At 37.4% G+C, this 18,112-nt stretch overlaps 3 protein-coding genes across 5 annotated transcripts; 2 read left to right on the plus strand and 1 right to left on the minus strand.

Annotated features, from left to right (window-relative positions):
- Window positions 1-718: 718 nt before the first annotated feature.
- LOC9302346 (rab3 GTPase-activating protein catalytic subunit) lies at window positions 719-11,527 on the minus strand. Of its 3 annotated transcripts, XM_021028804.1 has the most exons (23): window positions 11,396-11,527; window positions 7,061-7,149; window positions 6,933-6,976; window positions 6,775-6,838; window positions 6,444-6,570; window positions 6,296-6,363; window positions 6,109-6,206; window positions 5,709-5,880; window positions 5,158-5,389; window positions 4,720-4,846; window positions 4,502-4,611; window positions 4,248-4,340; window positions 3,854-3,982; window positions 3,572-3,705; window positions 3,401-3,496; window positions 3,117-3,184; window positions 2,745-2,913; window positions 2,597-2,668; window positions 2,303-2,342; window positions 1,842-2,119; window positions 1,590-1,767; window positions 1,282-1,499; window positions 719-1,189 (listed from the first exon to the last, which is right to left on the minus strand). In XM_021028804.1, the coding sequence occupies exons 2-23, from the start codon at window positions 7,115-7,117 to the stop codon at window positions 872-874; spliced, it is 2,892 nt and encodes a 963-aa protein (XP_020884463.1). In that variant the 5' UTR covers window positions 7,118-7,149; window positions 11,396-11,527; the 3' UTR covers window positions 719-871. The 3 variants fall into 3 exon arrangements, with proteins under 3 accessions (XP_020884463.1, XP_020884466.1, XP_020884458.1); XM_021028807.1 differs by lacking the exon at window positions 11,396-11,527 and having other exon boundaries at window positions 6,296-6,341; window positions 7,061-7,292; XM_021028799.1 differs by lacking the exon at window positions 11,396-11,527 and having other exon boundaries at window positions 6,775-6,827; window positions 7,061-7,089.
- On the plus strand, window positions 8,984-10,891 carry LOC110229210 (F-box protein At1g52495-like). Its single transcript, XM_021028827.1, has 2 exons — window positions 8,984-9,649; window positions 9,691-10,891. Exon 2 carries the CDS (start codon window positions 9,800-9,802, stop codon window positions 10,520-10,522), a length of 723 nt encoding a protein of 240 aa, XP_020884486.1. The 5' UTR covers window positions 8,984-9,649; window positions 9,691-9,799; the 3' UTR covers window positions 10,523-10,891.
- Window positions 11,528-11,958: 431 nt separating the features above from the next.
- LOC9302347 (probable LIM domain-containing serine/threonine-protein kinase DDB_G0287001) lies at window positions 11,959-14,801 on the plus strand. The gene is made up of 3 exons (XM_021028815.1): window positions 11,959-12,591; window positions 12,735-13,815; window positions 14,275-14,801. Exons 1-3 carry the CDS (start codon window positions 12,143-12,145, stop codon window positions 14,557-14,559), a joined length of 1,815 nt encoding a protein of 604 aa, XP_020884474.1. The 5' UTR covers window positions 11,959-12,142; the 3' UTR covers window positions 14,560-14,801.
- The last annotated feature ends 3,311 nt before the right edge of the window (window positions 14,802-18,112 follow it).

Raw genomic sequence — 18,112 nt, forward strand, 5'->3', positions numbered from 1 at the left:
CCTATACTGTCACACCTTTTCACTTTAGTCCCACACCAGCTCCTATTTTTATATGTATAACTTAGGATGGAGAAAACAATTATTTGTATGTAGCAGGATCATGTCATGGCAACTATTTAATTAAAATCTATAGCACAAAACTCTTAATTCTTCATCATTTTCTTATATATACATCCAATCCAATCATCAAATTTAGAAACAAGATAATAAGAACGTCATCTCTACCAATAACAACAATAGTATATATATCATCAATCTAATAAAAATTTACATAATTCACCATCGTCGCATCAGATGATTTGTTTTCTTCTAAATCTTATTTGGACCTACAACATAATCATACTCTCACAACGGTGTACAAGTACAACATATAATAAGATCTCATCTTAAGCTATACAAATGTAGATCAGTTTGTCTGTATAGCTTAATAAAATACATTATCTTTTTTCTTTTGCACAAATAATCTTAATGACCACTCAATCTAATGCTTCTAGAAAGATAGCATCATCACATGGTTACCCTTTATAATGCAAAAGTAACAAAACTAATCTTCTTTTCGTCTTTTAAAAATTTGGTTGCGTGATTCGTCTTAATTATGACGTCAGAAATGAGAGATCTCATTGCATTTACGTCGTCCCGACTTCTCTGTGCCCATATATCTAATTGAATCTTTAGATAATGCAAAAATAAAACATACTTCTCAGTCTTTGGGACTTTGTTTCAAGAAAAACACACAGATTCGCAAATCGATCGTTGTCTATTAATGCAAAAATTTACGCTTAGAAACTTGTTCAAGCAGAACTTCATTTGCTAATTTTCTATTAGAGAACAAATGTGTTATATCGTAATGTTAAATTAAAAATGAAAAGAATCAATCGCAAGAAGTAACAGAGAGCCCCACCCGGAGATCGTTAGATGTTCCAGACACATACATTCGGTGTGTCTCGATTTCTTCTCCCATCCGGTCACTTGTGGCCGCCACATCAGCAGCTGCTGCGTAATGGATTCCGTTGTTGACATCGTCTCCAGTGGAGAAAATGATTTCCCTGAGAATGGGTTCGTGTCCATTTAGAAGATTTCCCATACTCAGCACTTTTCTCCATGACTGGTTCGCCGATGGAGGCGAGAACAGATTCGACACCACTTGTCTCTCTCTCAAACTCACTTCCTGTCTACTTACTTCCATCTCCTGCGTTTCAAATGATCAGACATGTTACGTTACATTAGCCAATTATTACATTCCAATCAGAGAAATTCTTGTTGGTTTTAACGACGACTCACCGTTCTGCTTTTGTTCTCTTCATCATTTGTGCTCATTCCCATTGTTGGAGCATAAATGCCGTAGAAGTCGCTGAATATTACTTGAGCAAGGCGTGATGCGTCCAGGAACTTTCTGTGAATCGATGCCGCAACCGCTACCAACTTCTCCACGCTTTCAAAGACCATGCAGAGACGTTTCAGGTCTTTGACGGTCTTTGCTTTATCCGGAAGATTGTTGCCTGCATCCAAATATCTGTTATATATTAACAAGAGGGACGGAAGGAGAAAATGGTTCAAAGGGTATAATTAAGGAGAAACAAAAGTATTACGTTGTAGAGCCCCCAAAGTAGATTTGATGATGAGGTAGAGTTGCTCCAATTTAGAGGTCATTTGTCTCATGTTCCCGAAGTTTGTCTGGTTAAGAGTGTCGGCTGATCCTCTGAAGGCAGTGCAGACCATTTGCTCAAGAAGCTGATGTGGTCGTACTGTTTCCAGGTAATGAACAATCTGAGAAATTTTTCAAGACATTGAGGTCAAACCTAACTCTCGCAAGAGGTTATGAGCATGGATGAGACACAGACCTTCTCTCCCTCTCGGTTTGGGTCTAGGAGAGGCTTTTGATCATCGGCTGGCAAAGCGGGCGCATCATTCCAACTTTTTCTCCACAAGTTTCCTTGATCAGACATCCGTTGAGAAAGGCGGCCACGAGGAGGCCATTCATCTTTAGAGCCTTCGGTTCTGGGGCCTGCTGACGGTTCAGTGGTTTTAGGTTCAAAGCTCTCCCAATCTCCAGGTGAATGCCATCTGATAAAGTCCTCAAACACTGCATCTGGGTTTGCCGCTTTGAATGCTGACATGTCTGCAATCACCTTTGGAAAATCAGGAAAATAAGAAGCAAGGGATGTATGGATGATAGGTTTACAAAACTATAAGCACCTATCCTTCTCTTCCATTCTACTCAAACTTAGAATTAGATAACAGAGAAATTTAATGAACAGTTCTTCTCCGTTATATTCAACAGAGACAGAATTTTAAACCTCACCAGATAATAAGATGTCTTTCTCCAACTGGCCAGGAACGTTCTGAAATTCAAGTACAAAAGATGTGTTCTTTATTAGACAAACAACAAAATGAACTTAACAAAAAAAGCAATCAATCATGTTTTTTCTTTTTCTTTAAAGATCTACGTATAACACAAGAGCATATAGAAAAAAAATTCATATATAGCTAGGTAATGCATCTACACATTTGTTATGAAACATTATGTTTATAGAAACTTTTTTTTTGTAGAAAACCAAACCATATTCACTTCTACTGGAAAAGATGTTAAGCTTACAAGGGAATCACCAAACGCCTCAACAGCCTGGAGTCTTTCTTCATGCATGTCTTCAGTCATAAGAGGTGGATCCTGTCGTCATAACTCATGAAATATGAGATTGTTACCGATAAGAAACGAAACAGCCGAGGTCAAGTCGAATACTAACCTGGGTAAATGGGGCATGGAGTTGCTGACGTGACTTCAGGAGCATCATGGTCCCCACTGGTCCGGCTGAACCTCTTCTGATGGCATCTGTTGGGCTTTGGTTCACAGAATTTGTGCGTTCAGTTTTCCTCTCAAATCTGAGTCGATTAGATGTATCTTCTGCAATTGAGCTGCATCCAAGTAAAAGGGATTTAGACACCCTTAGTCAAAATTTCCTCTCTATGAGATTTAACATCAATCAAGAGCTATCATCATTTAAAATGGAAAACGAAAGAAAAGAAGAAAGAGAACAAGTATTTGTAATATTAGGCAATTAGGGTTTCATCTATCTAATAACAACGAGAACTTAAGAGCTCTCACTTGCTAAGTTCACCTGTCACGTTTCCTCTGCAGATCTGCTTCTGAGGATGCATTTCTTCTCTTGTCAACCTTACGGTGTTCCTGAGAATTTATTCAAAGAAATGTTTCAAGCCAACAACACTGGCGCTGCAGGAGTTAGGAAATTCTACTGGGTTTATTGAAGAATTTTGGAACTCCTACTCCTTATAAGTTATTTTTATATTATTTTTTTTCCGTTGTTTTTGTTAATTTAATGAAACACATACTGGCAGCACACAACAACAAATGCACAAAATACAGAAAAACTTAGCCAATCACCTCCATAGAAACAGAAGCGTCTGAACTGTCATCACTTCCTATACAGTCTAGGAACTCTTCATTCATTTCACGTTTTTTTTCGATGCAAATTGCAAGCTGATCAACATAGAAGAAATTGTTAGTATTTACAAGTAATTTGACATTTCCTATTAAGGATATATAGAGAATTACCAGGTGCAACTTCTGGTTGATCAAACAAGTGGACAAATCAATAGGACCGTCAATTGGCATTTTCGGCAACGGCTGTGTCTCTTCCCAACACCATCGAACTTCACGGACAAACTCTATCCATAGGAAGGCAATGGCTAGAAATGGGATGCAGAAAACAAAAGAAAAACACAATCACATCTTATTAATCAGATAATTCCTTTCATCCCGGCACTGGCAGTTTAATCCATTTTGCTTATAATGATGCATGGCTGACCAAATGTGGCATGATCTACTGGCACCTACCACGGATATTGCAGTTGCCAAACCACAGTGAGTGCAAACAGAATTGTGTAAAAAGAGATTCAAGAGGTGCAGCCTTGAGAGCTCGAGAAAGCCTGTGTTCGCCTTTATTAAAATCTGGGAGTTTAGATCCTGCGAGAATAGATTGGAAAAAGATGAAACAATACCACATAACTGGATTTTCAAATCCTTTTAGCTGCAAATTTAAAAATTAATGAATCAAGTTCTAGAAGGTTTCAAAGTGAATAATACTATATGGTAACTCGAATTCTTGAACCAGCAATGATATTCAATATCCAATGTTGTGTAACAAAAACACAAGCTTATATCTATGCTACCGTAGACATAGGAACGTATACATGCACCTATGTTCACACATAATTTAGTGGAAGTATACCCTCACGAAAGAGATCTTTAATCACCCGATCAAGAACTGACGGAGGAGGTATGACCACAGAGGTCTTTAAATTTTCAGAGCTTGGATTTTCCACTGCGAGAGATAAAAAAAAAAAAAAAAATTATACAGTGGATATGTCAGGAAAAGCTAATGCTGTAAATTATTATATGCTATAACTCAATCCCTTGCTAGTGGACGTTAACTACATGTGTTTGAAACATAAGGAAAAAATAAAAGCACAAATTGCGGCAGACCTGACACGAAATCCTCCATAAACTGAGCTGCGAAGGATGTATCCAATGCTTCAACCAAGCAAAGTAGTTGGGAAGCAAAATCAATTCTTTTCCCATGTGAAGGATCACCCCTGGTAAAGCAATATTTGTTATAAAACTGAAAGGGAAAAATAATACACCACAAGACATGCAAACTACTATTCTGTCTTAGACTGAGAAACTATGAGAAGCATTCTTACAGATACGGTGAGAGGATTGGGTGTAAAATCCACTTTTCAGCATCATGGGGTGAAGCATTTTCAAGTTCAGCCATCTCAAGTGTGCTTTCTACAGTCCTGTCAGCCCATGTGACCACCAATTCGAATCCTGTCCATATCAACCACAAAGTTAGAAAATGAATTCCTTAAATCGCATATACCAACAGCAAAGACCAGCCTATGCTTGAAGAACGATACAGAATTGTCATCACACATCAATTATCATCTGTGCGTGTGTTGGAGTACAGGTGTAAAGAGTAGCTAGTATTAGATAACTGAGTTATATAATCACGGAAAATTACACATGGCCTTAACTAATCTGTAAGACTGAGAGGTAAAAAAACAAATTCAAAAAGTACCGTACTGACTTGACTGTAGACCAAAAAGATTAAATTTTATTCATATGATGCACAGATGTACCTCTAAGTGGATCTTCAGCAGAGTACCACTCACTCCAAGGACAGTCATCATCCCAGAGCACCTTGTTGCGTGACTCAGAACCATAGTTTTCTGCAGCGTCTGTTTTGTCATCCATAAGCTCATCCATATCAATTTCCTCATCCTCCTCGTCATATGGGAAGGTTTGGTATGTTAGCCTCATCATAAAATGGACTTTGAAATTATGCATCGAGAAGTCCACTCCTGAATAAACCTTCAAACAATAAATCGTCATCGATAAATACAATATCTAGCAAAAAAATCTAATCACATGACAGAATAAGCCTCGTTGAGCTGGATCTCAAGCAACATTAAAAATTGTCATTCTCTTCTAATATCAAGCTTGAAGCATGTTGTATAAAGTACATACTGCAATATAGTATTTGAAAAAAGATATAAGAACATTAAGAGCAACTAGATTGGAAACAAGCTTTTCACCAGAGATGGCTAATGCTTGGTAAGTTTTCAGGTCCGTTTTGATTAGCAATTACCATACTAAAGGACATCAATAATTAGGAGCCACAGAGACTTACAAATTTAGAAACAAACAATTCATATAGCCCTTCCAGGTGCATGAGTTTCACGGGGACTTGGCTGCCAATACGATCTGCTTCAAATCTTCTCGTAAAAACAGTGCCCATATTCTGGATTCCAATATATGCTTTGCGTGAAGGGTCATGCACAGGGACAAAGGCTGGCCACAAGCTAGGTACCAAAGTAGTATAAACATTATTAAAACAAACTCAACCAAATATGCGCCTAATCATTATCTCTTTAGCAAAGACAAGGATAACACATTTCTATCAAATTTGATTACCAAGACTTCGGAGTAATTGGTGGGTGATTTGGATCAACTCAAAGAAACAGTGGATTGTAAGAATTTCACTTGACGATGCTAAACCTAAAGTGACGTTAATGGCTAAGACATCGTACCTGCCACAGTTAGACAAAGCAATAGCAACCGCACTCAAAAGCTTGCTAGACTCTGGTGTATCAAGAAGCACCCCACTGGCACTTTGTGGAGCAATCAACTAGAAGACGCAAGAATAATCAATAAAATATCAGATATGTAAACGGGCATGAATTATTTTCAAGAAGAAAATGTGGATTTAGAGTGTACCAGAAAATCCTTCACCCCAAAGCAAAGCTGGAGATCATGTGAATTACTGTTCCAATTACCAATTCCAGCTGCATCAGTCAGATACTGAATCATGAAACAGAAAATGCAGTTTCACCAAGAAAAACCGCATTAATGTGAAATCACATACCTTGTTGGCTACCATTATTTTCAATTTGAAAGTAGAACTCCATGCAATAGCTCTTTGCAACATTTTTAAGTTCGTTTTTGACCGTAAACAGATTCTTTGAATCCTCCACTGCAACAGCACCCTTTTCCTGCACTCACCCAATGCAGGCAACGCCTAAGAAGTCAAGCAGATAACGAAACTAAAGTGGATTTCACAAAATACGTCTAACTCCATCTTTGATCATCAATAATATTCAAAATAGTAAAGTCGAAGAGTACGCATTCATGGGATTCTAACGAGTTCACCTATAGATTTCGAAGATGGATGAGATCATTTGGAAAAGTAAACGTACCACCAGGTTTTTGGGACCATCGGCTAACCATTGACGACAAGTTGCTTCAATGTCTGAGATAAACCTAAAGCGACGGGATCAGTGGTGACATTTAGAACGGAAAAGAACAACGCAGTAATTGAATCCAAGCAATTCAAATCGTGAAGATAAATGAATACCTTTCCCAGGAAGAAGCTAGAGTGAAATCATCGAAATGTTGAACCTGCAAAAAAATTGCTGATCCATGAATACAAAAACGAATAGAAGAAGAAGAGCACAAAGTTTTAGGAGGTAGTAACTGACATACCTCTTCTTCAGCATCATCAGCTTCTTCGAGGGGATTCGATTTGCTTATAGAAGCCATATAAATTAGGTAGCGTATATCTCTCGGTCTCTCTCTCTCTGTTCTTCTGGGTAAAGGAACTCTTGCAGATCCTCCGATCACACAGACGAAGAGATCCGCTTCGGGTAAAGAACAACGACGATGATGGTAAAGTTACAGATGAAACGTCGTCGTTCGAATCTGACTTGAGACTTTGACAAACGGCAAGAACAACGCGTGCCGTTTGGTTTGATAGAAAACGGGTTGCATTCTATTTGCGAAGTTTTTCTCTGTCCGACGACAAAAAGGCCAATAATAATCTAAATGGGCCACATATTGGCCCATTACTACTTTATTCTCAATAGTCAAATTTAAGTAGTCACATACTCACATGATTAATAAAAATTCAAGAGTAGTACTAATCTAATCTTTTTGTTGTTATCTAACTTCTTAATAATCGGAATTACTTTAACCTTTTGGAATATATCTTTCTTCCTAGACGAGACAGCAGTTTTTGCAGCAGTTTTTGAAGTACCCAAATCGGGTCAAATTTGTTTAATTTTGACCCGGAAATCTTCAATCGGATCTTTCTTTAAATTTTGGCAAAATTAAAAAACGAAAATAATTAATAAAATCTAAAATATATATACTTTCTCAACTAATTACTATATTTAAACGCTTTATTTATGGTATATTCTCCACGATTTTTATAGATAAAGAAATCAAATATGATGATTTAATGCTAATATAACAAATTTGCACTAATTTCCTAAAACCTCTCTACCTAATTTAAACATAAATATATGATTCTTATTTCACTTTTATTTGATCTTATATTTATATTATTTTAAATTATTATAAAATATATAAATAGTTAGTAAATTTTAGTTTTTTTTTTTCTCCATATGTTACAATTCAAATTTTTTAAAACGGACATATATTACTCAATCGATGAATAAAAATATGTGTGTAATCTATATTAACATTTTTAAGAACAAATTGAGCATTTAATCATGTCGTTGTTTTATTCAGACCCAAAATTAAGTCATTCGGATCTTTCTTTAATTTTTACAATTATCTAAAATGGGACAGTATATCACGGGTGAAATCCTAATTAGTATTTTAAGATACAATTATAAATTGTTTTTACGGGTTGGTCCAAAAACACACTAATTTAAAAATATACATGGAAACTATTTAAAAGCAACTTTCAAATTAATTCGAATTATATGACATTTAAATAAAAGTGTTATTAAAAAAATAACAAAATGATGTTTAATTTCATTTTAGATTATATGGTTGGACGGGTTTGGGTCAATATTAATACGAGACAATATACCACATGTGAAATCCTATAAATAACAAATCAAAATACAATTATACAATCTTAAACACTAAACAAAACAAATACAACTTAAAATTTTTTATTTTAGATACAACGCATGTGACCCGCGGTATACAACAAAAAATATTATACACAATAAATTCATCAATTTATAAAAATAAAAAAATCAAATAATTAACCCGCGGTGTACCGCGGGTCATATCCTAGTATGATTCATAATCTCTATTTTTTTATGATGCCTTTCATGATTTAGTTTGTGAAGAAAAATGTATTAAAATCATGAACTAATAACATAATAATTTAAATCATTAATTAACAATCAAAGATACTTTTGTTTTAATTGAATAACACAAAATTTTCAATGACTTTATTAAAATATGTATCCAATAACTCCAGATTTATGAAGATTTTAAATTAGTTTTTACAAATCCAAAACTAATAACACCAAACTTTAAGAGTCTTAAAAAATCTTAATTGAATAATAAAAGATTTTTCATAACATTTTAAGTCATTAAAAGTCATAAACAATCACAAACCAATAACACCCCTTTAGTTTTTTTTTTTTAATACAAAATCCTAAGTTCTTGAATTATACCTTTTGAAAAATATACACATTATACCCTAATCTGTTTTTCTTTTGGTAACCAAAACCCTAATTCTCTAACACGATATATATCATCCTTTACTTCGCCTTTTTGATAACTTCCTATATCTCCTCCACCTTCATTCTTCACGCTGTTCTCTTCATTTTTCCCCCACCTCTATTCCACATATGACATATCGATTATTCTTTTGAGTTTAAGTTTTCATAGACCACCGGCTCCATGTTTAGTGTTAATAAAAGAACACAAGCCTTCTCTGTCTTTATTTTCTTTTTGTCCATTGCTAAATCTATCAGATATTTGACAAAGCAGAGATCATCAAAACAAGAAGAAAGAAGATTGGAAGATTTTCAACTTCTTTTGTCAAAATTAAAAGATTTTCAACTACCCCTTGACCTAATTGTGGAGATACTCAAAAAACTCCCGACAAAATCTTTGATGAGGTTCCGATGTGTCTCAAAGCAATGGTCATCCATTATAAGCAACCGTAGAGACTTCGTTGACTCGATCATGTCTCGGTCTTTGAGACAGCCGCCTCATAAGCTTCCGGTCTTCATCTTCCACCGGTGTGCGCCTGAAACTTCCTTCACCGTGTCGTCTACATTCTCTCTAAGCACAAAACCCAAAGTATCAATAATGCCTGGACCAAACAACTATTATTCGTTCAGGTATCAATACATCCAAGGCTTTATCTGTTGTTCTTCACCAGTATATGATGTGGTTACGGTATACAACCCTACCACGAGGCAATGCATTCCTTTACCCAAGATCGAATCAATGGCACCGTCACCAAAGAGACACAAAAACTGTTACTTTGGATACGACCATGTCATGAATGAATACAAAGTGTTGGCCATGGTTATTGACTCACAAGAGTTAACGCAAACTTTTCACATTTTCACATTGGTTAAAGATTGTCAACAATGGAGGACAATCCGAGGCAATATTGATGAGGAACTCATTCCAAACGGCCAAGCGGGGGTATGCATTGACGGAACTATTTATTACGTAGCAGTTGGAAGAAAAGAAATGTTCAACTATGGTGAAACTATAATGCTGAGTTTTGACGTGAGGTCGGAAATATTTTATCATGTCCGCACTCCTGAAGCATTGTGGAGTCCCAAGTGGAATGATCGAGCTCTTTTCAACCACCAAGGGAAGCTAGGATGCATAAGTAATAACGAAAACAATACAAGTGTGTGGATTATGGAGAATGCTGAGAAACAAGAATGGTCCAACATTACTTTTGACTTGCTTGAATACCCTGGAGGTGATTTCAGAACTTTCTCAGGTATCACTCCTGCTGGTGAGATATTTATTGTTCAAAGTATGTGTTATACTTGTATTATGCCATTGTATGTTCATTATTATAACGTGAAGCAAAAAAGCTACAGAAGAGTTGAAATAGAAGGTGCTAGGCTAAAGACAAGAAAACAACCTAGAGATATTATTCGCGTATTTGCCATTCATGATTTTGTCGAGAATACAATGTGGTTGTAATATTATTTTAAACCTTTTAATATGAATAGTTCCTTTAATATTTTTTTTCATAGTTAAACAGTAAGGTTAATATCAATCGATCCTTCATTTGTTTTTCATAGTTAAACTGGAAGGTTAGTTAATATAACTGCTCACAGAAATTTTTTTATTATAATTATTTTAAAGGGCTTACAAGAAAATAAAAAAAATTAATTACTATATGTAGTTATAAGATATATTGTGTCTCTTTTGATAATGTTAATTTCAGTATTTCCTAGTAAATATTGATGAAAATGGTGAGATCTTGAATTCTATATTTGTATAGTTTATGAAATAATGATCCAAGAACTATAAAGAAGTTTCAATATCACCATCTCTATATTAATCGTCTTCTTGGAAGTTCTTTTACTCTGTCCTTGTGACGTAATCGTTTTGAGATTACTTCTGGTTTTGGGATTCTTATCTCTAAGAGAAACTTAACTTTTTTTATATACACAAAACCCTAAAGTCCTTAACACCATCTCTATATTAATCGTCTTCTTGGCCGTCTCGATATTTCACAACTCTTGTGAGTTTCAGTTATGTTTCTTAGATTACAGTCACGTTTTAGTGTTTACAAAAGAAGGAGAAAAACAGAGGTCATGAGAAAAGGAAATGAAGAAAAGAATTACCGTGAAGAAGAATATTTGCAACTTCCTCTGGATCTCATTGTGGAGATACTAAAGAAACTCCCGGGAAAGTCACTTGTGATCGGTTCCGATGCGTCTCAAAGCAATTGTCAACGATTATCTGCAGCTGAAGAGGAAGAGACCATCGAGTCGGTCGTTACTCGATCTTTAGCTCAGCCGGGGCAGCAGCTTCCCCTGTTGGTCTTCCACCATTGTGTGCCTGAAACTCTCTCTCTGTTCTTCTGGGTAAAGGAACTCTTGCAGATCCTCCGATCACACAGACGAAGAGATCCGCTTCGGGTAAAGAACAACGACGATGATGGTAAAGTTACAGATGAAACGTCGTCGTTCGAATCTGACTTGAGACTTTGACAAACGGCAAGAACAACGCGTGCCGTTTGGTTTGATAGAAAACGGGTTGCATTCTATTTGCGAAGTTTTTCTCTGTCCGACGACAAAAAGGCCAATAATAATCTAAATGGGCCACATATTGGCCCATTACTACTTTATTCTCAATAGTCAAATTTAAGTAGTCACATACTCACATGATTAATAAAAATTCAAGAGTAGTACTAATCTAATCTTTTTGTTGTTATCTAACTTCTTAATAATCGGAATTACTTTAACCTTTTGGAATATATCTGTATTTGTGATCATTTAAAACACAATTATGTATACAGGGACCACAATCCACGATAATTATCAGAAAGAAATTAAATGAAATTGGTCCAACACATAATAACAAATTAATGATAATTTGCAAAAACAATTAATAAAAATAAAATACAGGAGCGTAGTGGATCGAGAGGAGAGTGTGAAAATCGTACTTGCTTTACATAAATGAAGTCGTCCTCACTAAAGCTAAACAAACATGAAGAAATCTAAAAATCCCTGAAATCTCAAAGCACACTTCCATTTTCATCTCTCTCAAGAGCTCATAGTTCATTGTCGACGAAGACGACGACAACCTACAATGGCTGCAGCCTTGGAATGCTGGTCGAGTCGTGCCGGAGGTGGTGGCGGTCCCGACGACGATCTGGTGGATCAGGTACTCATGCGAACGCACGACAGGTCTGAGTCCTTAATTACGTCTCTGCCTGAGACGAGTTTGGAGGTTGAAGGTTCCACGGCGGGTTTTGATCAGAGCTCATCGGCTATGCAGAAGCGGTTTCAGCGTCTCAGCCGAAACGTGTCTGAGGCGATTGCGTCGCTTAAAAACTCGCTTAATCTCGATTCCGCGCGGGATAATCAGACTGTCGGCGGAGCTACGACGCCTAAGGCGGAAGTCGGTGGCGGCGGCGGCGGAAGGAAGCTCGTTTGGGCTACTGTAGTGAGGAACCTTGCTAGAATGTATCCTGGTAGCCAGTTGCCGGAGAAGCTCGTATCAAATCTCAAGAAGCATTACGATTCCTTGCCCTTCAGGTATACCTGATTTACCTGAATTTCTACTTATGGACAGTTAAAGATAGTGTAAGCGTGTGTGAGTTTGAATCTGGATATATTTGGTGAATCATGGAGCAATCTAGGTAACTTGGTTTTGTGCTTGGTGTTTGTTGTTTCAATAGTTATAGTCAGGCTGATTTGGATATGAAAGAAGTATTTCTACACGTCAAGTTGATAGAACAAGCTTCTGGAGATGACAATCCTGTGTTTATGATTCAAGAAGTATCTGCTGAGGAACCTCGGGGTTCAGTCCTCAGACTCACATTCGCCTGTAACTCTTCTCTTTCATGGTCAACTATGTCTGGCGCTCTTGATAGTGCTTCGATTTGTTGCAAGAAGATACAAATTTTCGAGAAGAAGGGGTTGACTCTCGGGGTTGTGCTTCTTCTGGATCAATCTGGGCAACATAATTTCTTTAAAACCCGGGTAGAAAACGCCCTCAAGGTTGCAACCAAAAAGCCAAAACCGACTTCTGTTAAGCTCCCTTTTGGGCTTTGTGGCTGTCAAGAACAGAACGGCGGTGTAGGGGAACTTGGAGGTGTTGAAGAAGAATCCATTCAGCATAGTAATAGGCTAGGGATAGAAAATTTGAATAGTACGATCCAGCTTCACATTCCACTTCTGAGTTCTTCATTTGCTGTATCAGTAGATGAATGGCAAACTATCCAATCGGGTGGCAGTGAGATTGGAAAATGGCTATTGAATTCTGATAGTTTTGAGTTCGGTGATCAGATTGGACCAACTTCTTTCAAAGGAATTTTCCGAGGAAAAAGAGTGGGAATTGAGAAGCTAAAAGGTTGTGATAAGGGGAATTCATATGAGTTTGAGCTCCGAAAAGATTACTTGGAGCTGATGGCTTGTGGACACAAGAGCATTCTGCAATTTTATGGCGTTTGCATTGATGAGAACCATGGATTATGCGTTGTGACAAAACTGATGGAAGGCGGGTCACTCCATGAACTGATGTTGAAGAGTAAGAAGCTTCAAACCAAGCAGATACTGCGAATTGCTATAGACATAGCCGAAGGGCTGAAGTTCGTGAATGATCATGGTGTTGCTTATCGGGACCTTAACACACAAAGAATACTACTAGATAAGCATGGCAATGCATGTTTGGGGGATATCGGAATAGTCACCGCTTGTAAGAGCTTTGGTGAAGCTGTGGAGTACGAAACTGATGGCTATCGATGGCTTGCACCTGAGGTATGTGTTCTTTTTAGTCTTGTCTTTGTTCAACATTTTACTTGAAAAATTAGATTGTTAAGCATCATCATGTTTGCCATTTTCTGATCCTCTTTACCTCTAAGTCAATTGATACAGAAAACTAGGCACCTGAAAGCTTGCTCATAAATTTCTCTGCCCCATATCATAATTCTCATTGAAACAAATCGCAGGCCCTATGTGCTTCATCTCTACTGTCCCCATATGACCCACTGCATCTTGTTTTGATTTTTTTTCCTTTTGAACAAATAAGTTCCTTTGCTTTTGGTTTTGGCCATATCTGATTTACCATTTTCTATTTGTCTGGGCAGTTATTGGATCCTCACACTTGTTCTTAGTTCTATATAGTCAGCCTTTAGTTCAAATCTTGGATCTGAACACGAAGTTACTAAATTTATTTTGTGTGATGAACCTATTTTTGTATGACATGGTTGAAAGCAGATCATAGCTGGTGACCCGGAAAATACGACAGAGACTTGGATGAGCAATGCTTATAGTTTTGGGATGGTACTGTGGGAGATGGTGACAGGAGAGGCAGCTTATGCATCTTGCTCGCCCGTGCAGGCAGCGGTTGGGATTGCGGCTTGTGGCCTAAGACCGGATATCCCAAAGGAATGCCCTCAAGCCCTGGGAACTCTGATGATCAATTGCTGGAACAACTCCCCCTCCAAACGCCCCAACTTCTCTCATATCCATAACACATTGCTCCGCGCCGTTTCACGCTAAGTTTGGCGTTTATATGGTACGATCATATTGTACATTCAGATTGTAACACTAAAATCGTAATTATATTATAGTATGTAATGATCATAATGGTGATATTATGAACTGTTGGAAACATAAAGGGGAAGGGTGCGTGTAGGTTTGGTTTGATACTTGTTGTTGTGGCCCTTGAGGACCCATCTCTTTTGTCTGTTTTAGGCCGAAAGTAATGCCCTTCAATATAGAGCAAAATATTATCTCGCTCATTTTTCACCATTTGTAAAAGGCATTGTGTAGTAAACAAAAAGTCAAAAACCAACAGATTTGAAAGTAAAAAACACTTGACAGGGACTTTTAGATTCCTATTTGATAAATAACAACAACTTGTAATGAAAGAGACCTAATTAAGCACTGATAATACAATCACAAATACAATATTAGTACCTTGATAACTAACAAAATAACAAATTCAAAACCCCAAATATTAAAAGAAGGATTGGAGAGGGGTAACAAATTGCAAAACCACAGTTCCATAAGTCTACGCTTTATACGAGTTGGGCTGAATGCTAGGCCCGTTACAAAGCGAATCCATAGACCCACAAATACAACAAACACGTATATGTGGAAAAAAGAACATGATCCGTATATTGGTTATCGGGGGAAGAAGGAGACATTTCATCTTTAGCTTTCGTCAAAGTGGTGACACGTGATGCTTTTCAGAACCCACCACTCCACGTGCCCTTTTTGTTGTACCACCATCAATCCATAATTATTGAGTTTTTAACCAGATTATCACCTTTTATAAGTTCTGTACCTTTTGGCTCTTCCCCTATTATTTTTTTTTCCAAATAAATCAGAATTTTTTCCCCATCTTTTTGTTGAATGTGCGCATAAAGAATTTAGCCTGTTTAACAAACAATAAGCTACAATAATAGACCGAGAAAAACTTAATTTAGCTAGAGCATTTGTGGTAATAAAAAAAAAAAGTTGTCAAATACTCCTACCTTTTTGTTAGCAGTTAGCACTAAACTCGATTTGAATAAGTGCGATCTGAATAAGTTTAAACAATACTAGTATTGTTATAGCTTTGGTTGTACTTTTTCAATGTTACAGTAATCATTTTGTTCGTTGGTCCCGCCTCACGTGATTATTCCTCTTTAGTCTTTACTCCCACTTCTCTCTTTTCTTAATTTCTTCTTCTCTTATTTTATTTATTTTACACCCGTTTCACGGTGGAGCTAGTTGGTTCAGTTTGGTTCTTTCAACTTTTTCTTGTCCTGCGTTTATGGGGATCCGGATTGCAGTTTGAGAAGTGTTGTTTGGGAAAGACTCAGTAGGTTTGGGGTTGGAAGAAGAGACAGATGGTGCATGGTTGGAGATTTTAATGCTTATCTTCATAATGGGGAAAAGAATGGTGGTCCCAGAAGATATGGAAGCTTCTTCAAACCTTTTTCTGAGATGTTGGACTCTTGTGACATGGTTGAATTAGTTAGCAGTGGTAATAGATTTACATGGGCTGGTCGAAGAGGTGATCATTGGGTTCAATGCAGATTGGACAGAGCTTTTGGAAACAAAGATTGGTTGAATCATTTTCCGGCATCCAATCAAGCCTTCTTAGACATGAGAGGATCAGATCACAGACCGGTGCTTATTTGTTTGTTGGCTTCTCAAGATTCTTACAAATGCCAGTTTAGGTTTGACAGGAGATTTCTTCACAAACCTGAGGTGAAGACAGCGATTGCGAAAGCTTGGAAGGCTGGGATTTGTTCTCGTGGATTTTTGGTATCCAACAGATTAAGAGCTTGCAGAAAAGCGTTGAGCTCCTGGAAGAAATGTAATAATATGAATTCTCAGTTGAAAATTCATCTTTGTGAGGAAGCTTTGGAAAAAGCTCAGTCTGAAATGTGGCCTAATCTGCTTCAAGTGCATGTGTTGAAGAGAGAATTAGCTAAAGCTTACAGAAGTGAAGAAGCTTACTGGCGCCAAAAAAGCAGGCAAAAATGGCTAAGAGCTGGGAATAGGAATTCAAAATTCTTTCATGGATCAGTTAAAGGTAACAGGGCCAGAAAAAGGATTGCGAAATTAAAAGATTCTCAAGGAATTTTGCAGCATTCTGAGGCTGCCAAAGGTGAAGTAGCATCTGTCTACTTTAATTCTCTATTTAAATCTTCCAATCCTCAGAGTTTCTTGGACTGGTTTGAAGGATTTCCTGCTATGGTCACGACTGATATGAATGAAGTATTAATTGCTGCGGTTTCACCTAAAGAGATCAGAGATGCAGTTTTTTCCATTAAGGCATCAAGTGCTCCAGGCCCTGATGGGATGACGGCGTTGTTCTTTCAGCAATTCTGGGATATTGTTGGTCTTCAGATGATTAAAGAGATTCAGAATTTTTTTGAATTTGGTATTTTCCCTGCAGAATGGAACTACACCTACTTGTGTCTCTTGCCAAAAGTTCAGTATCCCTTGGAGATGTCTGATTTAAGGCCTATTAGTTTGTGTTCTGTCTTGTACAAAGCTATATCCAAGATTTTGGTTAATCGGCTACAATCATTTCTACCTCAGATAGTCTCAATAAATCAGTCTGCTTTTGTTTCTGAAAAATTGATTACTGATAATATTCTGGTAGCGCATGAAGTGGTGCATAGTCTTAATACTCATCCAGAGATTTCTTCCCTCTACATGGCTGTGAAGACTGATATGTCAAAAGCATACGACAGGGTTGAGTGGAGTTATCTTAGAGCTCTGTTGGTGGCAATGGGGTTTCATTTTAAGTGGATTGAATGGGTGATGTGTTGTGTCTCCACTGTCACTTTTTCAGTGCTTATCAACGATCAACCTTTTGGAATGATCAATCCTGAACGAGGCATAAGACAAGGAGATCCCTTAAGCCCTTTTCTTTTTGTCTTATGTACTGAAGGATTAACACATCTACTTAATAAAGGGCAGCGGGAAGGAAAGCTACAGGGGATTAAATTCAATGAGGAAGGCCCGGAGATTCACCATTTATTGTTTGCGGATGACAGTCTCTTCATGTGTAAAGCTTCAGAAGATCAGTGTTTGTTTCTGAAGGAGACTCTTAACAAATATGGGGCGGCTACAGGGCAATTCATCAACTTAAATAAGTCCTCCATCACCTTTGGTTCTAAGGTCAATCTTGGCCTTAAAATGAGTATTCAAGCTAGTTTGGGTATCATCAAGGAAGGTGGAGCAGGGACTTATTTAGGTATGCCGGAGTGTTTCAGTGGATCAAAGGTTGAACTCCTTAGCTTTATCAAAGACAGATTAAGAGCCAAGCTTTCTGGGTGGTATGCTAGGTTTCTATCTCAAGGAGGAAAGGAAGTTCTTTTAAAATCAGTGGCTCTAGCGATGCCGGTCTTCATCATGTCTTACTTTAAGCTACCTAAGACTACTTGTGCTACTCTATCTAGTGCTATGGCAGATTTCTGGTGGAGTAATTCTGAGCATGGGAACTAGATTCACTGGCAAAGCTGGGAAAAACTGTGTCTTCCTAAGGATCTTGGTGGGCTGGGTTTTAGGGACATCCAGATTTTTTAATCAGCTCTACTAGCTAAGC

Source organism: Arabidopsis lyrata (assembly GCF_000004255.2).
Source record: "Arabidopsis lyrata subsp. lyrata unplaced genomic scaffold ARALYscaffold_8, whole genome shotgun sequence".
Lineage (NCBI taxonomy): Eukaryota > Viridiplantae > Streptophyta > Magnoliopsida > Brassicales > Brassicaceae > Arabidopsis > Arabidopsis lyrata.

What these genes read in the sequence shown, in the direction of transcription:
- LOC9302346 (XM_021028804.1), bottom strand. Translation starts at nt 7,117, where the DNA reads ATGGCTTCTATAAGCAAATCGAATCCCCTCGAAGAAGCTGATGATGCT. An exon ending in AAATAATGGTAGCCAACAAG is followed by an intron (nt 6,364 to 6,443) that starts GTATGTGATTTC and finishes TGACTGATGCAG; the next exon opens with CTGGAATTGGTAATTGGAAC. An exon ending in GAAAGACATCTTATTATCTG is followed by an intron (nt 2,120 to 2,302) that starts GTGAGGTTTAAA and finishes AGGTGATTGCAG; the next exon opens with ACATGTCAGCATTCAAAGCG.
- LOC110229210 (XM_021028827.1), top strand. Translation starts at nt 9,800, where the DNA reads ATGGCACCGTCACCAAAGAGACACAAAAACTGTTACTTTGGATACGAC.
- LOC9302347 (XM_021028815.1), top strand. Translation starts at nt 12,143, where the DNA reads ATGGCTGCAGCCTTGGAATGCTGGTCGAGTCGTGCCGGAGGTGGTGGC. An exon ending in TACGATTCCTTGCCCTTCAG is followed by an intron (nt 12,592 to 12,734) that starts GTATACCTGATT and finishes TTGTTTCAATAG; the next exon opens with TTATAGTCAGGCTGATTTGG. An exon ending in ATCGATGGCTTGCACCTGAG is followed by an intron (nt 13,816 to 14,274) that starts GTATGTGTTCTT and finishes GGTTGAAAGCAG; the next exon opens with ATCATAGCTGGTGACCCGGA.